Source organism: Salvelinus alpinus, unplaced genomic scaffold (genome assembly GCF_045679555.1).
Source record: "Salvelinus alpinus unplaced genomic scaffold, SLU_Salpinus.1 scaffold_61, whole genome shotgun sequence".
NCBI classification, from domain to species: Eukaryota; Metazoa; Chordata; class Actinopteri; order Salmoniformes; family Salmonidae; genus Salvelinus; species Salvelinus alpinus.
Window position 1 is genome coordinate 207,075 of NW_027256002.1, and position 23,353 is coordinate 230,427.

General features: G+C 43.6%; 1 protein-coding gene across 6 annotated transcripts; it reads left to right on the top strand.

The window, feature by feature from the left end:
- The first annotated feature begins 2,601 nt into the window (after window positions 1–2,601).
- On the top strand, window positions 2,602–23,347 carry LOC139567170 (transport and Golgi organization protein 1 homolog). 6 transcript variants are annotated; one of them, XM_071388668.1, is made up of 21 exons: window positions 2,602–2,715; window positions 12,904–13,029; window positions 13,158–13,179; window positions 13,308–13,384; window positions 13,490–13,567; window positions 13,696–13,806; window positions 14,255–14,326; window positions 14,443–14,547; window positions 14,665–14,781; window positions 14,964–15,045; window positions 16,118–16,170; window positions 16,294–16,384; window positions 16,462–16,600; window positions 16,783–16,975; window positions 17,164–17,231; window positions 17,545–17,633; window positions 18,048–18,110; window positions 21,311–21,385; window positions 21,491–21,537; window positions 22,565–22,913; window positions 23,070–23,347. In XM_071388668.1, the coding sequence occupies exons 2-21, from the start codon at window positions 12,904–12,906 to the stop codon at window positions 23,327–23,329; spliced, it is 2,217 nt and encodes a 738-aa protein (XP_071244769.1). In that variant the 5' UTR covers window positions 2,602–2,715; the 3' UTR covers window positions 23,330–23,347. The 6 variants fall into 6 exon arrangements, with proteins under 6 accessions (XP_071244769.1, XP_071244767.1, XP_071244770.1 ...); XM_071388666.1 differs by lacking the exon at window positions 2,602–2,715 and adding an exon at window positions 4,786–4,937; XM_071388669.1 differs by lacking the exon at window positions 2,602–2,715 and adding an exon at window positions 9,756–9,924.
- The last annotated feature ends 6 nt before the right edge of the window (window positions 23,348–23,353 follow it).

Below are 23,353 nucleotides of genomic sequence, written 5' to 3' on the forward strand. Positions count from 1 at the left end.
TGCCACATTGAAAGTGACTGAGCTCTTCAGAAAGGCCGTTCTACTGACAATATTTGTCTATGGAGATTGCATGGCTATGTGCTCCATTTCACACAACTGTCAGCAAAGGGTGTGGCTGAAATAGCCAAATCCACTCATTCATCGGGTGTCCACATACTTTTGTATATATAGTGTATCTTGTCTGCTAAATGAACAAACCTACAGCCTATGGCATGGCTCACAGCCAGATAACATACAGTAGGCTAACTCATGTTCTGTTCTTCTGAAATACATTTTCTTCATATCATCATGTTTCTTTAGACCTGCCTAGAACAAATCATGGATTTACTGTGATGGTGTATATTGAATTGATTTATTATACTTTTTTAAAATGTAGATGTTCCAAAGGTGTGCATCAGCGTCATGTTTGCATGGATACCTGGAAATGTTAAACGTGTTGATGTTAATTAACAGTAAATTACCGTGAGACAGGCAGCTTTTGCATGACAACCAGCTGACAAGATTTTATGACCGCCACAGCCCTAGATGTGGTACAAATCACATTATTGTGGGAGCACCTCAACACATAGGCTTGGTCGCTAACTCTACATATAACACCTACTGATTATAGCCATGTATTAATACACTGCTCAAAAAAATAAAGGGAACACTTAAACAACACAATGTAACTCCAAGTCAATCACACTTCTGTGAAATCAAACTGTCCACTTAGGAAGCAACACTGATTGACAATACATTTCACATGCTGTTGTGCAAATGGAATAGACAAAAGGTGGAAATTATAGGCAATTAGCAAGACACCCCCAATAAAGGAGTGGTTCTGCAGGTGGTGACCACAGACCACTTCTCAGTTCCTATGCTTCCTGGCTGATGTTTTGGTCACTTTTGAATGCTGGCGGTGCTTTCACTCTAGTGGTAGCATGAGACGGAGTCTACAACCCACACAAGTGGCTCAGGTAGTGCAGCTCATCCAGGATGGCACATCAATGCGAGCTGTGGCAAGAAGGTTTGCTGTGTCTGTCAGCGTAGTGTCCAGAGCATGGAGGCGCTACCAGGAGACAGGCCAGTACATCAGGAGACATTTGTGAAAAACTGAACAGAGAGACAACACAGACTGAAAATCTGCCAAAGAGCTGGACTCGTGTTTGTGTGAGTGAGTTATACTACATTATGCCAAATGTAGACTTAATAACATAGAAATTTCGATTTTATAAAAGTGGCCTTTTGTAATTCTCACCTTCACTGTAAGAAAAATGGCAGAAAAGGAAGTTAGAATGGAATGCTGGGAAATTCACGTAGTCGGTTACGACAGAAACGCATAATCAAAACATGTATTTATTTGTATCTAACTATTCAACTGTCACTTTATTGCATTCTCGTGCGTTTCACACAACATAATAATCAAAGTAGATAAGAATTTGTCATTTTTTGAAAACAATAATCAAATGTTGTGCGTTACCAGGGTAACCGGGGTAAACTACCAAGTGTGCTGCTAGACTAGCTAAACTATGCTCTAGTTAAACTACTGGCCTTTTATTGTCCATAAATATAGCTAGTAAACTTCAACACGTTCCGTGAAGACACGTAAGAAATATACCTAGCTACGAATCTGTTGATTGTGTTATTGAGCATTTTGCCCAGGATATTTTCTAACACAAAAATGTCACAGTTAGAAAACGGTATCGTTAGTAGCTAGCTAGATAGGTGATGTTGTAAATTGCTTGGCTAATTTCGCTCGAATTCAGTGTTCACAGACCATCAGGATGTCGGTTCCTTTGTCTGGGGTAGAGCTGCTCAGCGTGTGTACAGTGCTCCAGGACTGTGAGGCACAGCTGTCAGTGCTGGGTCACATCATGCCCGACACCTACAGGGGTCGTCCAGAAGCTGATAAGGTATTATCTGATTATCCTCAGCTAACATTATACGCGGAGCTAATGTCAGTTGGCTTTTTCAAGCGATGATGCGTCTTTAGCAAATTAATGGTATGCTTGCTATCTAAGCTGTAATTTTCTCCTATTCAGCCCGTATTCATATGTTTTTGTGGAAGTTTGTGTCAGCCGACATTGGACAGGTCCTTGAACAGCAGAAAGGGGCGGAGCAGAACCTGAAAGCAGCCCGTCAGTTTGAGAGAGAGTCTGGGAGACTGTCAGATGCCACCCGTGAGCTGCACAGATCCCAGAAGGAACTGAACCGCACACTAGAGGAGAACCCACTGTCCCCTGACAACCTGGCCAAGGTGCAGAGAGACAGGTGGGTTCCAGATAGCTCTTGTTCGGGGCTTTAGTGCACGTTCCGACTTGGACCAGAGCTAGGTTCCAGACAATTTAATAAAATAGAAGCCCACAACTCTGTGCTTCAAACAGAGATGTATTATGATTTATTATGCACACGAGACAACTTTTCATTGGGATCTTTTTCAGGTCAACCACTGAACTAAACACATTGCCATTGTTTACATTTGTCAAACATTTCCAAGGTGCAGAGCAGACTGTATTAACTGTGAATCCAAAAAGTACCCTGTATGCCATCTACCTCATACATAACGATCATGCTGTCTCTCTCTCTCTCTGTCTTCCTGGCATACAGTCAGTTTGTGGGTCACGTGATTGCTGATGTGTTGGCAGAGCTGCAAGAGAAAGGGACCTTTCACAGCTTGCTTTTCGCTGTGGAAGAAGAGAAAAGAAGGAAGGCCAACCTCCAGGACATAATAATCAGGTCAGGTTATGGTCAATATGAATATGTAGGCTAATAATTCATTGTCTGTGCAGGCAATAGTCAAATTCTTTCAAAACCCACACAAAGAGGAGGCTGCTGAGGGGGAGGGTGGCTTGTAATAATATCTGGAATGTTGTAAATGGAATGGTATCAAACGCATGGATGTGTATGATACCGTTCCAGCCATTTCTATGAGCCTGTTTTATTTTGATTGAAAACAGAGCTATAATTTGTCTTTGCTTATTATAGGACTTGCATATATTATTGCTGGGACAATGCATGTATTATTTTTATTTGGGGGGCGGCATTTGCCATGCTGACAGCGTTACCCAACCCTTCCCCTTTTTTCAACTGGTAGTTGAGTACAGCACCGTTTCCGTTAAATTAAACGTTCCAGAACGTAAAAACGTACTAAATGCAGCCCAGGTTCAGTGATCCTTTCCCATTTTTTTGTTGACTTGTTCTAGTGAAGTGTAGACTGAAGTTAAGTGTCCACAGCTGGTGTTTTGCTTATTGAGTGGGATACAAATGATACCCCGCTCGTTTTACCAGGCTTTGTGCGTTTTGCTTAAAAAGTAATCACGTTCAGAACTCTAAAAGGAGGCTAGTAGACATGTTGTTGGCGAAGCAGAGCCAGCATTGGCAAGCTAACCTTCAAGCTTAGGTTATAGTAGCTAGAAAGATGGGTACATATTGTCCTCTCCTGGGTAAAGAGAACCACGATGAAGGATCCTCTCCAGTAGTCGACTGTCTTGTTTTGCACACTTTGTACAAAATAATAAAATGCAGTACTACAGGATATTTCTTAACATAGCTCTTTATTAGCTAGCTATAACCGGCATGTTCACGTATCGCCAACCAGGATCAAACTGACCATGACCTAACCATTTGGGTGGTCTTAACCAATCATAGCACAGTATGATATGGCGGTAAAATGCATCCAATTATAATTCAGTATGTTTACACATATGATTATTACATCCCCCTTCTTTTAAAACAAAAGAAAAATGTTTACATATTCTAAGCGTTTTTTTGTTGAAAACATGCTCTGCAGTTTGAACTCAAGGTAAGTAATATTGCATACTACACCAACTGAATCAACATAGACTCTGAAACAATGATCCAACATACTGTTACTTTTCGTACAAGGGATTCTCAGCAACTCAGCTTTCACAGTAGAAATACATCTTAACATTTCAAACAAATACAATACCAAAGCATTTCAAGTGAACTTTCAATAACAAGTTTACAGTGTGGAACTCTTTTAGGGCAGCGATCCGCCTACACCCTTTGACATTTCACAGGTCTAGGACAGCTCGGGGCCTGACCTCTCTTCCTGACCTTGTGCGATATGATGCTGAGCATGCTTCTGTGTCAGTCAACAGCTCTTGTGGTGTTGCAGGTAAGTATGGTGTATGTTGTGTTGTGTGTGTTTAGTCCATCACGCTCTCTTTCAGGGGAACAGTTCATCTCATCAGTGTGTTGTTCTTTTGTGTTCAGTAGGTGACGACGATTGCGGCGGTACACCGCTCCTTCTGCGGTGCGGACGTGATATGAACGTTCAGTGTTAGCTGGCTGGATGACGACTGCTGGCTTCCAGAGGCCATGCTCCTGGATTCTAACTGACTCTCCGTCGATCAGTGGTGGCAGTGGTCTAGCTGACCTGTTGTAGTATCGCTTTTGTTGTTGTTGTCTCTGTGCACGTTTTTCATGCATTTCCTTGTAGCTGACGACCTCAGGTTGCAGCTGCTGGTTGGTGCTGGGAAGGGTTTAGAAGTATCTGCTGTAGTAGTCCACTGTTACGATGTAGTCCTCGTTGTTCCAGGTAAACAGATCGGTTGCCACGACCTGCCAGGGTCGGTCTGGGATACAGTGAGGTAACATTGGCTCTTTGGTGTTTGAGGGGCGTCGTTCAAGACATATGGCGCATTTACCAACAATGTCCTCTATTTGTTTGCACATTCCAAGCCCATGTGTCCAGCATGGATCTTTGTCATAATCTCTTCTCTGAAACTGGTAGGAATTATGATTTTTCTCTCCTTTGAAAATTATTCCGTTGATCTGTGATAGTTCATCACGATGGTTCCAGAATTCTGAGACGCTCTGAGGGCATTTTCTCCTCTCCTCAGGCCATCCATCCTGTATGACTTTCCTCAGCTGTGCAAGTTGCGAGTCCTTTTCTGTTTCTGCTTGGATCTCCTTCAGTTTTGTATCACTAACTGGTAAGTTGCTGTACACAGTGTGCACTTGCATGTCCATGCCTTCACTGAGGCTGCTGTCCTTATAGGTAAGACACTTCCTGGAGAGTGTGTCTGCGACAGGGATGTCTTTGCCTGGACGGTGAGTGATTGTGAAGTCGTATTTTTGTAGTTGAAGAATCATTCTCTGTAGCCTTGGTGGGGCTGCGGCTAGTGGTTTCCTCATGATTGACTCAAGGGGCTTGTGGTCGGATTCCACAATGACTTGTCGTCCATATATGTACTGATGGAAACATCCGAACAGAATGGCATAGACCTCCTTTTCAATTTGAGCGTAGTTGATTTCACAGTCTGTGAGAGATTTGGAAGTGTAGCCAATGGGCTTTCCTTCTTGCAGTAGCACTGAACCTAGTCCTACTTCAACGCGTCCACTTGGAGTCTGAGCTCTTTGTCGGGGTCGTAGTAGGCACGGATTGGTCCTGGTTCTCTCGTGATCAAGTCTTTCACATTCTGGAAAGCAATGTCGTGTTGCTTGTCCCAGAGAAACTCACTGGACTGCTTTAGCAGTTGATGCAGGGGTGCATTAGCATTGGAGAGGCTGGGTAGTAGTTGACCATGCCAAGCACTGTTTCCAGCTCTGCACGGTTCTTTGGTGGCTCAATTTCTTTTATGGCTAAGATCTTCTGTGGATCTGGCTTGATTCTAGTCGCTGTAAGAACATGTCCGAAGTAGCTGACCTCTGTAGCGCCGACTGTGCTCTTCTCGGGGTTGAGCCAGACTCCTCTCTCGCAGGACCTTTGCAGCATCGGGCGGAGGTTTCGGTCGTGCTCCTCTTTGGTTCGACCATAGACAAGGATGTTGCCCACAATTGCCACAACTCTGTTGAGGCCTTCGTACACTTCGTCGATCTTTCGCTGAAACTCGTCTTGGGCTGAGATAATCCCAAAAGGCAGGCGACAGAACCTGTAGCGTCCAAACTATAAAGGATTTGCGTCAATTCAAATCTGGTATCAGGACAAAATGTGATTCAGAGTCCCCGAATATATTTTAAGTATTTTTTATTAAACTCAAGCGATAAATGGTAAATGCAATTTTCGTATATACAGGTTCACTGTAACACCTCGCAGGGTAGAACAGGGAACTGGCAGGATGTAAGTAAACAGCTGTTCTTATACTGTGATGGACGTAGTTCCAACCCGTATGTTGGCCTATCACAGTAGAGGCTGAGCGTGGTTTAAACTTGCTTAGCCTATCGCCAGCGCTCAGGCTGGTCCCAGCCTCTTGGCGCTCCTTGGTGTCCGGCGCTGTTGCTGTGTAGATTACGCTCCCACACCCCAGAGACTGAGGTCAGACAGTTCTGTAACATTGTTTGAGCCACTTGCACCTGCATAGAAAGCACACTGTTCTCGCTCAAGGCTAACCACAGCTTCCCAGCACACTTATCTGGGGCTAACTGTTATTTCCAGCACAGACACAGACACCCAGGCGCCCAGGCCAACAGTTGCTAATATTCAATCACGTGATGTAGTATTGGGTTATAGTGCAATAAACACAGATCCTCACAAAACGGTGTGTTGAATGTTGTGAGCTTAGATGACTCTTCTGTGAGCTTGATAGCCCAGTAGCCTGATCTAGCTTCAGTCCATGACACTGAAGTAGTGTGCTCCCGCTAGCTTGTGTGTGATGCCATCTAGCGTCGGTAAAGGATAATGGGGGTGTTCGGAATGGCCGATTAATTAGGCCAATTTCACGTTTTCAGAACAATCGGAAATCGGTATTTTTTGGCGCCGATTTGCCGTTTTTTTTTCTCGTATTTTACACCTTTATATAATCTTTATTTAACTAGGCAAGTCAGTTAAGAACACATTCTTATTTTCAATGATGGCCTAGGAACGTTCTGCCTCGTTCAGCGGCAGAACGACAGATTTTTAACCTTGTCAGCTCGGGGAATCCAATCTTGCAACAGTTAACTAGTCCAATGCTCTAACACCTGATTACATTGCACTCCACGAGGAGCCTGCCTGTTAGCGAATGCAGTACGCTAAGGTAAGTTGCTAGCTAGCATTAAACTTATCTTATAAAAAACAATCAATAAATAACTGTCATTGCTCCAATGTGTTACTTAACCATAAACATCAATGCCTTAAAATCAATACACAAGTATATATTTTTAAACTTGCATATTTAGCTAAAAGAAATCCAGGTTAGCAGGCAATATTAACCAGGTGAAATGGTGTCATTTCTCTTGCGTTCATTGCACGCAGAGTCAGGGTATATGCAACAGTTTGGGCTGCATGGCTCTTTGCGAACTAATTTGCCAGAATTTTACGTAATTATGACAACATTGAAGGTTGTGCAATGTAACAGGAATATTTAGACTCATGGATGCCACCCGTTAGATAAAATACGGAACGGAATAAACGTTTTGTTTTTGAGGTGATAGTTTCCGGATTAGTCAAAGGTATATGGTTTAGAGAGAAATAGTCGACGCGTTATAATTCCTGTAATAACTTGCCGCTGAACGTGAAAGGGGTTCCCTCGTTATTTTACCGTTCATGTCTTCCATAGAGAATGTCTTGATCTACTTCAAATAAGGTCTGTGTTTCGTGCAGGTTTAAACCGCCTGTCACGTTCCTGACCAGTTTTCTGTTGTTTTGTATGTGTTTAGTTGGTCAGGGCGTGAGTTGGGGTGGGCATTCTATGTGTTGTGTTTCTATGTTGGGTTTAATGTGTTGCCTGATATGGTTCTCAATTAGAGGCAGGTGTTTGACCTTTCCTCTGATTGAGAGCCATATTTAAGGTAGGCTGTTTTCACTGTTTGTTTGTGGGTGGTTGTCTTCCGTATCCGTATCTGTTACCACACGGGACTGTTTCGTTTTGTCTAGTCTGTTCGTGCGTTCTTCGTTTCATGTAAGTTCTTAAGTTTAGGTCTGTTTAGTTCGTTTTGTTATTTCTAAGTGTGCTTCGTGTTTCGTCTTGGTGTCTAATAAATCATTATGTCAACATACCTCGCGGCGTGTTGGTCTGATCCATGTTCCTCCTCATCCGAGGAGGAGGAATATGACGACGATCGTTACACCGCCTCAATGTTTTGATACCCGTGTAAATCTCACTAGGATAAGGTGACGTTTGTCAACATATTTTCATAAATCCACTCTACAAAAAAAATAATCTTCGCTTATATTTAGCCAATATTGATCAGAGTTACCTTGTCCTATGGATATCTACACAGTTATAAAATTGGCACGGTGGTGTAAGCCTACACGAAACACAGACCTTATTTTAAGTGAATCTAAAAATATCCTATGGAATAAATGAAGGAACCGCTTTTCAGATTTTGCTAGAAGGTGTCATGGGAATTATGATTCGCACTTTGGTTGTCAATTCTTACCATGCCCATTATTAAAATAGGATTTTGTTGATAAAACGTTTACTGGAGACAGGAGATCAAGTGGAGACATAGGACGAGGTGGATAATTATATAATAAGGCCATTTATTCACATGTAAAAATATCTTAGTAAATCGTGCAGCACGGCCCCTTCTGTCTGACTCGTATGGAATCGTCGGAAAAAGAGGCCGCTCTAAACAGTTCATACAGATTATATAGGCAACAAGCAAAGTAGGTTGATCTTGTAGTCTGGCCTTCCGATTGGTCGATCTGGGTCGTGGGTAGTCCTGTCCGGGCCGGATGTCGACGTTCCATTGGCTCTTCACACAGTTCTTTGTCTTAGTCTCATCCAAAAGCATCCATCCATGTGCGTTTGTTTTCACAGGGGCCTATTCATGGGGGAGGGGATGTGTGTGTGGGTCTATGGTTATTTATAAGGGTACAAAGTGTGGGGGTATAGTGGGGATGGGTGCATGTTGTGCCAAGTATAGCTTGTGTTGAGAAGTGGTTAAAACAAGTTACCAGTATCCATTACAATTTCTTACAATTTCCTGCATATAGAAATTAAAGTTTTTGTTTTCAACATTCATCACAGGTAACTTAAACTCTATTTTTATTCAAACAGTTGAGAGTATTTGTCTCCTAAGCAGACTCTTCAGTATCATTGTCACTTCAGAGCTGTGTGTGTGTATTTATGTATTATATTAAGTTAAAATAAAAGTGTTCATTGTTCATTCAGTATTGTTGCAATTGTCATTATTACAAAAATGTGTGTGTATGATATATATATATATATATATATAAAAATATCTAATAAATCGGCTAATTAATCGGTATCTGCTTTTTTTGGTCCTCCAATAATCGGTATCGGCGTTGAAAAATCATAATCGGTCGACCTCTAGTGGAGACATACTCTGAGCTTGCCTCTGCGTGGTTTCTCCACCACCACTAAGGCGTTTACCCAGTCAGTCGGTTCTGTAACCTTGGTGACTATGTCAGATTGCTCCATGCTCTCCAACTCTTTCTTCAGACGGGCACGGAGAGCAAGGGGAATCTTTCTCGGTGGGTAGACCACAGGGGTTGCGTCTGGGTCAAGGTGAATGGTACATTCTCCTGGGAATAATCCTATTCCTGTAAAAACATCAGTCAACTCCTCCAGTACATTTTCTGTCTCTACTGGTGCTGTCACTGATAAAACTAGCTTGATGAGGTCCATGTCTAAACATGCTTTAAGACCTAGCACTGCAGGTGCTCTAGTGTCAACAACATAAAAGTCCAACATCATGTCACTTTCCTTGTATTTGCATTTGAAAGTGCATGTGCCTTTTACTGGGAGCTGTTCACCACCATAACCAGTCAGTATGCGCGTGGTGGGCTGTAGCTCGCACTCAAATGTCAAGCTGCGGTACTTATTCAGAAAAATAATGTTTACTTGTGCACGCACCAGTGTCTAGTTTGAACTTTAGCTCTGTGCCTTGTGTTCCTATCTCAATGTCAGCAAAGGCTTGCTCTGTCTCTGATATTTGACTTTTCTGTGTCACTGAATCAATAAACAGTTCATCAGCGTTTGACTCTTTGATTGACATTTCATCTTCACTCACTGTGTGTACTGTTTTTCCACGGTAAGCTCTGCACACTTTTGCAAAGTGATTCCATTTTCCACATTTAGTACACTGTTTGCCTTTAGCTGGGCAATTTCCCTGTTCGCCATGCACTTTGTATCCGCAATATCCACATGTTTTGAGTCTGTGTCGCTCTGTTTTGGAGTTATGTCTCTCTCTGTTCTAAAACGCGCTCTCTGTGCACCGGAGGTGTGCTTTGATGTCTGCCTGACTGCGTGCACTGCTTGTTCACGTGATGCGCTCGTGTTACCGCGCGAAATGGTTTTCACCTGAGCCAGTGCTAGCTCGTGAGATCTGGCTATGTCGATAGCTTTGTCCAACGTTACCTCAGACCCAACATTCAAAAGTTTCTCTCTCACTCGCGGTGAGTGTATTCCAAATACAATACGGTCCCTGACCATCTCATCCTTGTTTGCATAATCACAGTCTTTCACAAGCAGACGCAGCTCTGTCACAAACTGTTCAAAAGACTAGTTAGTTCCCTGTACTTTCTCATGGAATTTGTACCAAAGGTACTGAAAACATACTACGATTGTTTTGAAGCATATGATGTGCCGAAGACCAATACTGTCTTGTTTTGCACACTTTGTACAAAAAAAGTTAAAATGCAGTACTACAGGATATTTCTTAACGTAGCTCTTTATTAGCTAGCTATAACTGGCATGTTCACGTATCGCCAACCAGGATCAAACTGACCATGACCTAACCATTTGGGTGGTCTTAACCAATCATAGCACAGTATGATATGGCGGTAAAATGCATCCAATTATAATTCAGTATGTTTACACATATGAATATTACAGTCGACTACGTTGATCAGCTGGTGAAATAAGGATTTTCGGGTTTACGCAAACGAGTTGCATTGCAAGTCACAAGCCAAACTAACTAGATAGCCAGCTCAACTGTCAAAGTAACGTACAGTAGCGATGGATTCGGAAGAAACAACCCCTTTACCCACTTTGCCCCTGATGACAGAATCTGATCAACTGTCTGTCTTGTACTTCGATATGTAAGTAGTTGGCTACAATATAGCTAGCTGGCTAGTCAAGTCTTAGGCCGCCATATGGCTGGCTGGCTAGCTACATTGAAACTGAATCTTGTTGGCAACTTCATTTGACTGTTGTTAGGATTTATGTTTATGCACTATAGCCTGCTAGCATATTGTTTGAAGATGAATATTGTTTTGTTACACACACACACAAACAATACAGATGTAGGTGTGTAGACTGACCAACATTGAGTGACAGGCCATAAAAGCTGTGGTCAAGCTGGAGAGGGGAGGGGTACATCTCTCTAGGCCAACCAGGGAGTTAGGGCACTGATCAGTACCATATTAGGAATTGTTTGAGTGAAGAGTCAAGGGGGAGACACAAGACGGAGCTACTCTACCCAGCAACCAGATGTGGACAAAGGAAAACGCCAAGGGGCTTGGACAAGTTCGGGTGCCCCCAAAGGCGGAGCAAGAGTATTAACCATGCTAAGCCTCTACTATGATAGGCCAACGGGAAGAGTTGGAAAGAAAACTGTCATAGTATAAAAACTACTATTTGAGTACATTCCACAGTTCTCTGATCTACCCTGCGTGGAGATACAATGAACCCGTATATACAAAAATTGCATTTACCATTTATCGTTTGAGTTTATTAAAATACTTAAAATATAATCGGTGGTGGGCCTCCCGGGTGGCGCAGTGGTCTAGGGCACTGCATCGCAGTGCTAGCTGTGCCACCAGAGTCTCTGGGTTCGCGCCCAGGCTCTGTCGCAGCCGGCCACGACCGGGAGGTCCGTGGGGCGACGCACAATTGGCATAGCGTCGTCCGGGTTAGGGAGGGTTTGGCCGGGAGGGATATCCTTGTCTCATCGCGCTCCAGCGACTCCTGTGACGGGCCGGGCGCAGTGCGCGCTAACCAAGGGGGCCAGGTACACGGTGTTTCCTCCGACACATTGGTGCGGCTGGCTTCCAAATTGGAGGCGCGCTGTGTTAAGAAGCAGTGCTGTGTTAAGAAGCAGTGCGGCTTGGTTGGGTTGTGCTTCGGAGGACGCATGGCTTTCGACCTTCGTCTCTCCCGAGCCCGTACGGGAGTTGTAGCGATGAGACAAGATAGTAATTACTAGCGATTGGATACCACGAAAATTAGGGAGAAAATTGGGGAGAAAATGGGATAAAAAAAAAATATATATATATATTCGGTGACTCTGAATCACATTTTGTCCTGATGCCAGATTTGAACTGACGCAAATCTCTTTCACTGTCCTCTTCCTCATTTAAAAAATGGCTCACTTTCCAGACTAGCAGTATCCGTTCTTCCTGTATCTGGGTCTCAGATCGAGAGGTGCCTTCAAGTTGTTGAATTTTGCTTTGACAGCTTCCCCTTACATAACTATCACTTGAGGTTACATGCCATTAAAATCTACATGTGGCTCATGTCTAGTGATATGTTATGTAATCATCTGTTTTGTTTATTTGCCATTTTACAGGGTGAAAGGCTACATGATGCAATCTTTTGCACTCTAAATCCACATAGGCCTAAGGCTTGTTAGTTAGATCCACTCTGGTGATTAATTTAGCCAATCCCTGAATTTCACTGAGTGACTGCGATGGAAGTTCTGTATTGTGCAAAGGTCACCATGGTTGGACAGTGGTAGGGCCCCAGTCCAATCCAATCCCCATTAATTACATAAGGTCAAGGCAAATCCTCTCTCTATTGATTTTGATCAACAACTAGGTTATAGGCTACGTCTATTTCTAAACCCACCTTGATTTGATCTGAAGATATGCCTCTGCATTGACTGAGAGGGTGCTCAGTGGGATAACCATTAGCCATGCTTGTAAACAGAACACTGGAATGCCTGATGGTTTAGTTCAATGTTTTTAACATCACTTATTTTCTTCTGTCATCTCAGCCCAGCTATTACCCAACTTATTTGCTAAGCCTGACATGTGCTGTAGTAACACTGATTGGACCTGTCTCTCCCCAGATGGTCACCAGCCTGCCAGAGCACTGGAAGCCAGGTCCAGACTTCTACGGCGTGTCCTGTGAACCCGTGCTGGTCACTGCAGGTGCCGGGGTCATCGGCTTCCTCTTCTGGAGGAGCATTCTATCTGTAAGTCGTTGTTGCACAGTTACTGCTTTCATAATTTCATAATCTGATTGCTTTATGTTATTCTATGATGTATTGTATGCTACCGTTGAGGAGGCTGTTTGCTGCCACTTTTCTTTTCCTTCTCACAGGTCAAAAGCAAGTCATATCTAAGTAAGTTCTTCTCTCTGGCTATTTAGGGTGCATAGTGAATCCTCATTCATATTGCTTACAGGCTGGTGTTCTTGTCATGTGTAAACCATGTCTGATTTCATACTCTTGTCATGGTTTTTATTCGCTAGAGATGGTGGACAGGATGAAAAAGCTTGAACAAGAGAAGAAGGAGATACTCCAAAAGGTCGCTGAACTGCAGCAACAGGTAAGTTGCAGAGACTTTTCACTGACTAAGATCCAGACTTTTGAGTTCAATGTGAATTAAGGTACATAATGTTTTGACAGTATATTTCTACTGGGTTCCCCTCAGGGCGAAGAACTTAAAGAAAAGCAAAAGCTGTCTGAAAAATCTGCCACTTTATCTCTGGAGAAGATCCAGGAATTGGAGGTGAGTCTCTAAGAAATATTATCTTGATCACATGTCATTGTCATGCTGACAATTATTAGATTTTTTATAATTTTTTTCTTCTACATAGTGTTTAAATTGACTAAGCATTTACTTTTTCTATCCAATAGAATATTGTGCAAGAGATGGAGAGACAAAATGAGCGCCTGGACGAGGAAAATAACTTACACGCCATATCCTTTGACAAAGAGCGGGCCAATACTGTGAAACATGAAGATATGGTGAGTAGTATTGAGCGATTTAGCTGTAATTAAAATGTTTCAGAACAACCAATTCTCTGACGTCGGTTCAATTATTTGAATTCCATTAAGTTAGTTTATTATGTGAGCTCAATGTGCCGTTTCTCTAGAGAGAAATCAAATCAAGCACATACTTCGGGACGTTGTAGTTTTCACTAAACTATTCAACATAGTTTAGTGCAGAAAATGTGGTAATTGACTAAAATGACCACAATCCATTGCACCTACAGCTGCATGGACTTGCGCGGGCAGACAGAGAGAAAGGGACAGCCTGCAAATGAGAGAGAGACACCCTAGAGAGCAGTTGCTTTCGTAATGTAGACAGCATAGGCAGCTACTATTAGCCAGCTACTATCCTAAATAGGATGGCTCGTTGATGAGGACAGAGAAAGATGGTTGTCATTATGCTTATCATTATCTTTGCCCATAGATGTCCGAAATGGACAAAACCATTGAGAAGTTGAAGCGCAGCAAGAAGAAGACCCAGGATGCACTGTCGAAGGTATAGGTCATATAAGTGAACAGGCCCAATGAAAATATGTCAAATATATTAACATTGCAACAATCAAATGTAAAGTGTTTATTTCCTTTTAATTATCCTTATCATTGAATCTGTAGTCTACCATTCTGATGGATGAAGCCAAGCTCCGCGAAGATGCCCGGAATGTCCAGGTCCAGGTTCTGGAGAAGGATATTGCCACCCTGAAGGAGGAGAACCTCTCGGTGAGTACCAATATGGAACAACGATTCACACTTTAAGCCTCATGACATTGTGTAGGACTCATTGGCCATGCAGGGCCTGCATTGCACCGTCCTGATGACCTAATTTCCTTGTTACAGCTGCACCATGCTGCCAAGTTGTGGGAGGAGAAGCACAGGGAGACAAGCGAGCAGATCAAAGTCTACCAGAAGTCCCAGAAAGACCTGGAGGATTCCCTCCTTCAGAAGGACCACAACGTTGAGTTTTTTTTACACGTTACGATATTGTTACACACATCAATTCCTGTTCACACCTTCTCAAATGCACCCTGATGACAAAGAAACATGTCACCTGTATTATGTTCCAAAAAAATACTTCTTGACTGATTCCAGGGGAAAAGTGTAATGTATCAATTGGTGGTTCTCAATCTCTCTGGCAGGTTCTATCTGACCTGCTAGGAGACCTGGAGGCCTGCGATGACCTGAAAGGTGGAGTTGTTGCTAACGGGGTAGCCTCTAACGGTAAGTCACCTGACACGGTGTCCTATTCAGAGGAGGCTGGTGGGAGGAGCTATAGGAGGACGGGCTCCTTGTAATGGCTGGAATGGAACCAAATACATGTAAGCAGTGTGCTTGACTCCGTTCCATTTATGCCTTTATAGTGAGCCAGTCCTTCTATAGCTCCTCCCACCAGCCTTCTCTGATTAGGATACTGTCATGTGATTTGGTCTTATGTAGCAAAATTTGAAATTGTGTTTTTTTACATTGGATTAAAGTAGAGACTCGGAGCATCAAAATGGTATATCATACACTACAGTTGAGGAACAATGGGAAAGTAATTCTGCTTTGAAAGTTGATAAACTTGTAACCCATACTGGAGAGCTCTTCTTTGTCTATACCCATTCAGCATTGTTCACACATATTGTTAGCTAGCTAACAATATGCTTTATTTTGCAATGAGAAAACGACTTTCTGACAAAATTAGAAACTTATATCTGAAAATGGTTTCCCTTAGTTTGAAGATGTATTCAGGAGACAGGTGTTTTATACAACAGCCTTCTATGTGTTCTATTTTCGACTGCCTCTGCATATTTGCAATCAAACCACAGAATTTTCTCCATCTCCTTAGCTATCATACTCTGCTTCCACCGGACAGTCCACTGATTTCAAAACTTGGGTCTCCTAAAAGTGGAGAGCATCTTTCAAAAAAGCTGCGTTAGAAAGGGTTACTTACACATACTGAGAAGCTCATGTTATAGACAGAAGCGGGCTACATGGCAGACCAATCCGAACTCGTTTCATGGCGCGTCCAGCTCATCCATTATCTCAGCCAATCATGGCTAGAGGGAAGGTTCCTCACTTTTTCCGTGGCTAAACTAACTCTGCTCATAGTTTACCATTTTTATTCGTATTTACGGATGGCATACAAGTTTGTTATTAAGGCACATGGAAGTTCACGTACCAGAAGGCATTTTGCCCCCAAAAACGCATTTTGATAGTTCTACATTCAAATGCCTCTCCTGTGAAGTATTGACGCGCGACATACGCCTACTTTCCTGAAACGTGTCACTGTGTTTACAATTATTTGTTTCAGACAAGCAGACCATCATCCAAAACCGCCATAAGCAAATGATGGATGTCTCTCGGGTAAGACTGAGTTCTTTCTTGAACGGACCCAGATTTCTGTGTACCTGAAGGCAGGTAAAACTTGTGCTCAGAACCAAGAAGTGTGTCAACTCTTCCACTAACTGTTGGAAGAACTTTCCACAGGTCCAGACCACTCTGTCTGTTGTGGAGGAAGAGCGCGATCGCTTCATGACCAAGCTGCTGAACGAAGAGAAGTCCAGGAAAGAGCTGGAAGGTATGTCCCAGCAACTAGAATTTGATATGCATCACTGCCTTTTCTCTCTCAACATTATCAACTTGTTTTCACCACAGAGCAATTTCAGAAGCTGGAGCATGACATCTTGTTGGTGAAAAGTGACAAGAACCACCTGGAGAACCAGTACAAGACCCTGCAGCAGAAGAATGACATCATGACAGAGATGTACCAGCAGAAGGAGAACGCTTTGCAGCAGTAAGTGGAATCAGAAGCAGTGCAGTTCATGTGTTAATACCATAGTAGGGTTTGTTCTCCATGGTTCCACAGCATGTAAAAAAAAAAAAATTTCCTTGTCTTTTACTGTATTCCTTTACTGTGAGGTTTGAGGTTTTCAAATGGTCTTTAAATAGTTTGATTTAATTTGTGTCGCCTTACAGGAAGCTGACCAAGGAGGAGTTTGAGCGCCCCAACAAGGAAGACCGGCTGACGGAGATGGACGGCAAGGCCCTAGAGGAGGAGGTCAAGGTGTGTAGGCAGCGCGTTAAGGAGATCCAGGACGAGCTGAAATGGACCGAGAAGTTCTACAAAGCTCAGATCATTGAGCAGGAGCAGAAATCTCACGAGAACTGGGTTTGTACAATATGACTTTATTAGTCCATTTGTTAAAGAAACAACAAATGTCTCATTTCTCAACCCCCATCGATGGCACATACATTAGGATCAGGACATTTTTTTTGAAGTCTTCTGTTTGGCCAGTCATTTGTAAGGTGAGTTTAGTCCAAAACAGGAGATTTTAAATGTCTCTTCTTTCTCTCTAGGTGATTGCACGCGCCGCAGAGCGAGCTCTGTTCGACGAGAAGAAGGAAACAACTAACATTCGTAACTTGTGAGTGCAACACTAATACAACAGACTCAATTGGGCTATACCAAAGCAGGGCTCACCTATTGCTCACTCAAAATGGAGACAGGCAGATCCTTCCATTTGGTTTATTTTTGGTCAATCTCACATTTACTTTTTGAATTAGTCATAATAGTAAAGTAAAAAGAGGCACATTGTGAACCAAAGGTTGCACTGCCAAGTCGAAGGGCCACAAATGCAAGTGTTTTGGTCACAGTTTTGCAATGCAGTAAGCTGTATTAGTCTAGATTTGGAGGTACAGTATTGAGAATCTAAATGCCTGTTCTCTTTTTCACCCTAGACTGACTGACATGTCCAGCAAGCTGAATGAGCTCTGTAGGCCTCTGTTCAAGCCCACCCCTGGGATGGCTCCCATGCCTCTCCGACGAGGTAAGAACCAATCCTCAGTTCACGTTATTTAGTACTGGCACGTCTGGGGTGCATTCAGTAAGGCAAAATCGTCAGAACATAACTTGCAGGTAGAAATGAAATGAATAGGGCTGATATGACTCTATTCTTGAGGACAGAGAATCATATTTCTATCTGAACGTTCTGTAACGTTCCTGACCATTTCTATTGTCTTGTCGGTTGGATATCATCTGTGACTGCGTTTCAAATTAGATCTTGGACTTTTTGACTGTCTGATACCTCATCTGCTGTTTGACGTCCACCCTCTGAAATGCATGTTTTCCTGGGGTTTTGATTTGAATTCCTTGTAGCTGGTCCAATGTGGAGAGACTGAGAGTGGTATTTGGCTGAGTGTTTTGTTGTTAAATGGTTTTGCTAAACAGGTGATTCGTACAGGCCCTGTAAGAAGTTCACGGGTGCCCCCCCCTCCCCCTGTGGGGCGAAGGAACAAGCCCTACCGTGAGTCTCCTGAACCCACGCTCCGGACAGCCTTGGCCCTGATTGGCCAAGCAGTACCATCCCTCAGCCAATGAACCATCCCCCCCTTGTTCACCCTTGTATGCCCTGACTCCCTGCTTCTTTTTCACCTCTCCCTTTTCCCTGTCTTTACCTCCGCTGTGGTGTTTCAATAATTTCCCTTCTTTTTCTTCCTACTGCTCTCATCCTGCTCCTAGTTGGTACCCATTTGACCTTTTCCTCTTCCTAATGTTTGTCTTCTAATTACGTCCTCTCTGATTTTCGAAGACATTCTTTCCTGTCTCTTTCACTGCCATTTTTTCTCCCTCTACTGCCATATCCATCTTTCTCACCTGTGTTTGCGTGTCCAGACGATCCAGAATGTTCCCATGCCTTCGTTTGCTTTCACAATTTGGAATAACCGCTCTTGCATCCCTCTTGCTCTTTCAGTACTATGGTGGTGTTTTTGTTGTGTTCAGCTGTTGTGAGATCATATGTGTGTGGCAACTCGTTAGGTTACTAAAGCTTCAGCCTTTGCTTTCCCTTGTGGGATTACTGCATTCCATACATTTGTATATATATATATTTAAAATATACACTACCGTTCAAAAGTTTGGAGTCACTTAGAAATGTCCTTGTTTTTGAAAGAAAAGCATTTATTTTTCAAATTGATCAGAAATACAGTGTATACATTAATGTGTAAATGACTATTGTAGCTGGAAACGGCTTTTATTTTTTACATGTTATTTTTTAAATGGAATATCTACATGGGCGTACAGAGGCCCATTATCACCAACCATCACTCCTGTGTTCCAATGGCACGTTGTGTTAGCTAATCCAAGTGTATAATTTTAAAAGGCTAATTGATCTTTAGAAAACCCTTTTTGCAAGTATGTTAGCACAGTTGAAAACTGTCCTGATTTAAAGAAGCAATAAAATTGGCCTCCTTTTAGACTAGTTGAGTATCTGGAGTATCAGCATTTGTGGGTTTGATTACAGGCTCAAAATGGCCAGAAACAAAGCACTTTCTTCTGAATCTCGTCAGTCTATTCTTGTTCTGAGAAATGAAGGCTATTCCTTGTGAGAAATTGTCAAGACACTGAATATCTCGCACAACGCTGTGTACTACTCTCTTCACAAAACAGCGCAAACTGGCTCTAACCAGAATAGAAAGAGGAGTGGGAGGCCCCGGTTCACAACTGAGCAAGAGGATAAGTACATTAGTGTCTAGTTTGAGAAACAGACGCCTCACACGTTGAGGAACTGGCAACTTCATTAAATAGTACCCGCAAAACACCAGTCTCAACGTCAACAGTGAAGAGGCGACTCCGGGATGCTGGCCTTTCAGAAGAAAAGTCTTTGTTTCTGGCCATTTTGAGCCTGTAATCGAACCACGCAGCCGTTATACTGCTCAGAAAGGAGACACGTTCTGTCTCCTAGAGATGAACGTAATCCTAACCGACTTGCCAAAACTATAGTTTGTAAACAAGAAATTTGTGGAGTGGTTGAAAAACGAGTTTTAATGACTCCAACCTAACTGTATGTAAACTTCCGACTTCAACTGTATATACACATACACACAGTACCAGTCAGAAGTTTGGACACACCTACTCATTCTAGGGTTTTTCTTTATTTTTACTATTTTCTACATTGTAGAATCATAGTGAAGACATCAAAACTATGAAACAACACATATTGAATCATGTAATAACCAAAAGTGTTAAACAAATCAAAATATATTTGAGATTCTTTAAAGTAGCCTCCCTTTGACTTGATGACAGCTTTGCACACTCTTGGCATTCTCTCAACCAGCTTCACCTGAAATGCTTTTCCAACAGTCTTGAAGGAGTTCCCACATGCTGTGCTCTTGTTTGCTGCTTTTCCTACACTCTGGGGTCCAACTCATCCCAAACCATCTCAATTGGGTTGAGGTCGGGTGATTGTGGAGGCCAGGCCATCTGATGCAGCACTCATCACTCTCCTTGGTCAAATAACCCTCACACAGCCTGGATGTGTGTTGGGTCATTGTCCTGTTGAAAAACAAATGATAGTCCCACTAAGCGCAAACCAGATGGGATGGCGTATCACTGCAGAATGCTGTGGTAGCCATGCTGGTTAAGTGTCCCTTGAATTCTAAATAAATCACAGACAGTGTCACCAGCAAAGCACCTTCACACCACACCCCCTCCATGCTCCACGGTGGGAACCACACATATGGAGATCATTCGTTCACCTACTCTGCGTCTCAGAAAGACACGAAGGTTGGAACCAAAACTCTCAAACTTGTACTCTTCAGACCAAAGGACAGATTTCCATCAGTCTCATCTCCATTGCTCTTGTTTATTGGCCCAAGCAAGTCTCTTCTTATGGGGGTCCTTTTAGTAGTGGCTTCTTTGCAGCAATTCAACCATGAAGGCCTGATTCACGTGGTCTCCTCTGAACAGTTGATGTTGAGATGTGTCTGTTACTTGAACTCTGAAGCATTTATTTGGGCTGGTAACTCTAATGAACTTATCCTCTGCAGCAGAGGTAACTCTTGGTCGTTCCTGTGGCGTTTCTCATGAGAGCCAGTTTTATCATAGCGCTTGATGGTTTTTGTGACTGCACTTAAAGAAACTTTAAAAGTTCTTGAAATTTTCCAGATTGACTGATCTTCATGTCTTAAAGTAACGGACTGTCGTTTCTTTTTGCTTCTTTGAGCTGTTCTTGCCATAATATGGACTTAGCCCTATTTGGTAAAATATCATCTTCTTTATACCACCCCTACCTTGTCACAACACAACTGATTGGCTCAAACGCATTAAGAAGCAAAGAAATTCCACAAATGTAACTTTTAACAAGGCACACCTGTTAATTGAAATGCATTCCAGGTGACTACCTCATGAAGCTGGTTGAGAGAATGCCAAAAGTGTGCAAAGCTGTCATCAAGGCAAAGGGTGGCTTCTTTGAAGAATCTCAAATATTCTGATACTGGTACTTCTAGTTCTGGAAGTATAATATCCTACCATGACATGACCAAACATTTTCCTCAGACTGCAAATAGACCAGACTTTGCTATAAATAGATGGTAGCATGAACCAGTAACGTGGTCTAGAGTCAGGTGCCTAATGACAACCAGGAGAGCCAAGGTTAGCATTCTAGAAGATTCGAGAATATTGCAGTGTTTTACGTTGATGTATCACCGTGTATTTATTGTCCGACAGGACCACGACCTCACTCTGACCCTCACGGCCGCCGTTACTCTCCGTACCACAAACACCCAGTGGCTGCTAGACCTGGTAGGGATTGTATTTTTTGTCAATGAGGGTTGATGTGGTATTATTCCCTAATCGAGCCCTTATCCTATATCTCCTCTAATCATTCTTCCCTTTGTTCCTCCACAGACACCATGGCCCCACGTACATCCTCACCAAGCAATCTGGGCAGCTCGGTAAGTTTCAGTCAATTTGAGACAATGTGCATCTCTCCCCCTGTTCCTCCATCATGTGGGTGTGTTTGCACTAAACAGACCGCTCCACTAGAGTCACAGGCTGAGGCCCAGGCCTCCACAGAGAACCCAGAGGCAGTGAGTATTATGTTCGAGGCAGCGGTGGCAGGGATGCGGATGTGTGTGTGAGCATGCTTACCCCAGCCGTGGATCAGTGGCTGGAGTGGCAGTCAGCTGGGTAGTGGCGTCACAGGGTTGTCAGACTTAACATTGCTGGGTTGATTCTGACATGCGTGGTTGCTTGTTTTAAGGCGCTTACTGACGGCTGCGGTAAACTGAACATTTCTGCCTACCGTGTGTAGATGCCAGCGGTCCCGGTTGTTGTCAGCTCGGCGGTTGTGATTAAAACATTGGTTGGTTGGTTGGTTGGTTGGCGAGAAGAACTCTGCTCATTGGTCAACCGTGCATATTTTGAAGCCTTGAGCGTAGAGCCAGCGTCGCCGCTCACTGGAGTGAGTACCACGAATGGCGCCACTTGCGAAACTTCTTGCGTTTTGCCGTCCTACTCCCATTGAAGTCTGAAGACCTTTGCCGCTTCCCGTGGCCTGTCTGTAAGCTCCTTTTATATTTTCCCTAAATTACAACACCCTCCCTCTGACCCCCATTGAATGAATTGGTGACACTGTTCTACAAAGCCATAACTTCAGCACAACTACAAGATGGATATCTCAAATGTGTTATCATTTAAAGCTGTGTGTGTTTGAGGTTAATGCTTTGTGGAAACGGTCCTGATTCTGAATCAGTGTGTGGAACTTGGTCGTGTGATTCTTGTGGGACTGTGTAACTTGACTTATTATTGTGGGATATTGTTGTCTTTCTCACCAGTGCATAATTGTTTGTTTTGTTCTAACCTAACGAAACTGTTTGAATCAGATGAAAGGGTCTCTCATTGTTGGTGCCAGCAGCAGGGCTACAAGCACAATGGACCTATTGCTATTCTTTGTTTTAATATTTTTTTGTGTTCCTCCAGAACTCTCGACCTCAGGGTCCTGGCTCCCTGCTGGTCTCTCCCATCAGCTCCCCCCTCGACTCAAGCCTCAGACCAGTCATCAGCCATCCCTCCGGACTCTGCCACCGTCCTCTTCCCGGACCCCACCACATCCCTCCTCCCCCACCCTTCATGCCTCCCGTGTACCGACCAGACAACGGACACTCAGGCATGATGCCTCCTGGACCCCCACCGCCTAACGGACACCTGCCTAGTCCCACGATACCACCCGGACATCGGCCTCCACCTCCTGGTGCTTACGGTCCCTCTTCCCCACACAACCGGTACCTTCCTCCACCTTCTCACTATGGACCGGTGCCTCCTCCATTCGGTAGGTGGTGAATTCTGTCCGCCAGCTTTTATCTCAAGTTGAGTCTTTGCTATTAGTATTTCAGTTGTGGTTAGCAATGCTATTGTTATGTTGGTACTACAGTGTTATATTTGTATGTTCATTTTTCCTTCTACCCTCCTATGGCCCGACCCATAGGACCCCCACATACCTACGTGCACTATGGACCACTTGATCACTCCATCCCACTCCGACACCTGCCCCCTGGGGTGGCCCCATTCCCTCCTCATGTCGGCCCCAAAGACTTCCCTGTGCAGCCACAGGTCCCACATGGCCATGACTCTTCAGTGGGCCCCCAGCACGGCGCTGGCCCCCAGGGCCAGGGGCAAGACTACAGCTCCCAGCAGGCAACAGCTGCCCCCCAGGACTCAGTCAGCTCTGCCATGGCAGAGCCTTAGACACCTACCAACCGTTAACGACCT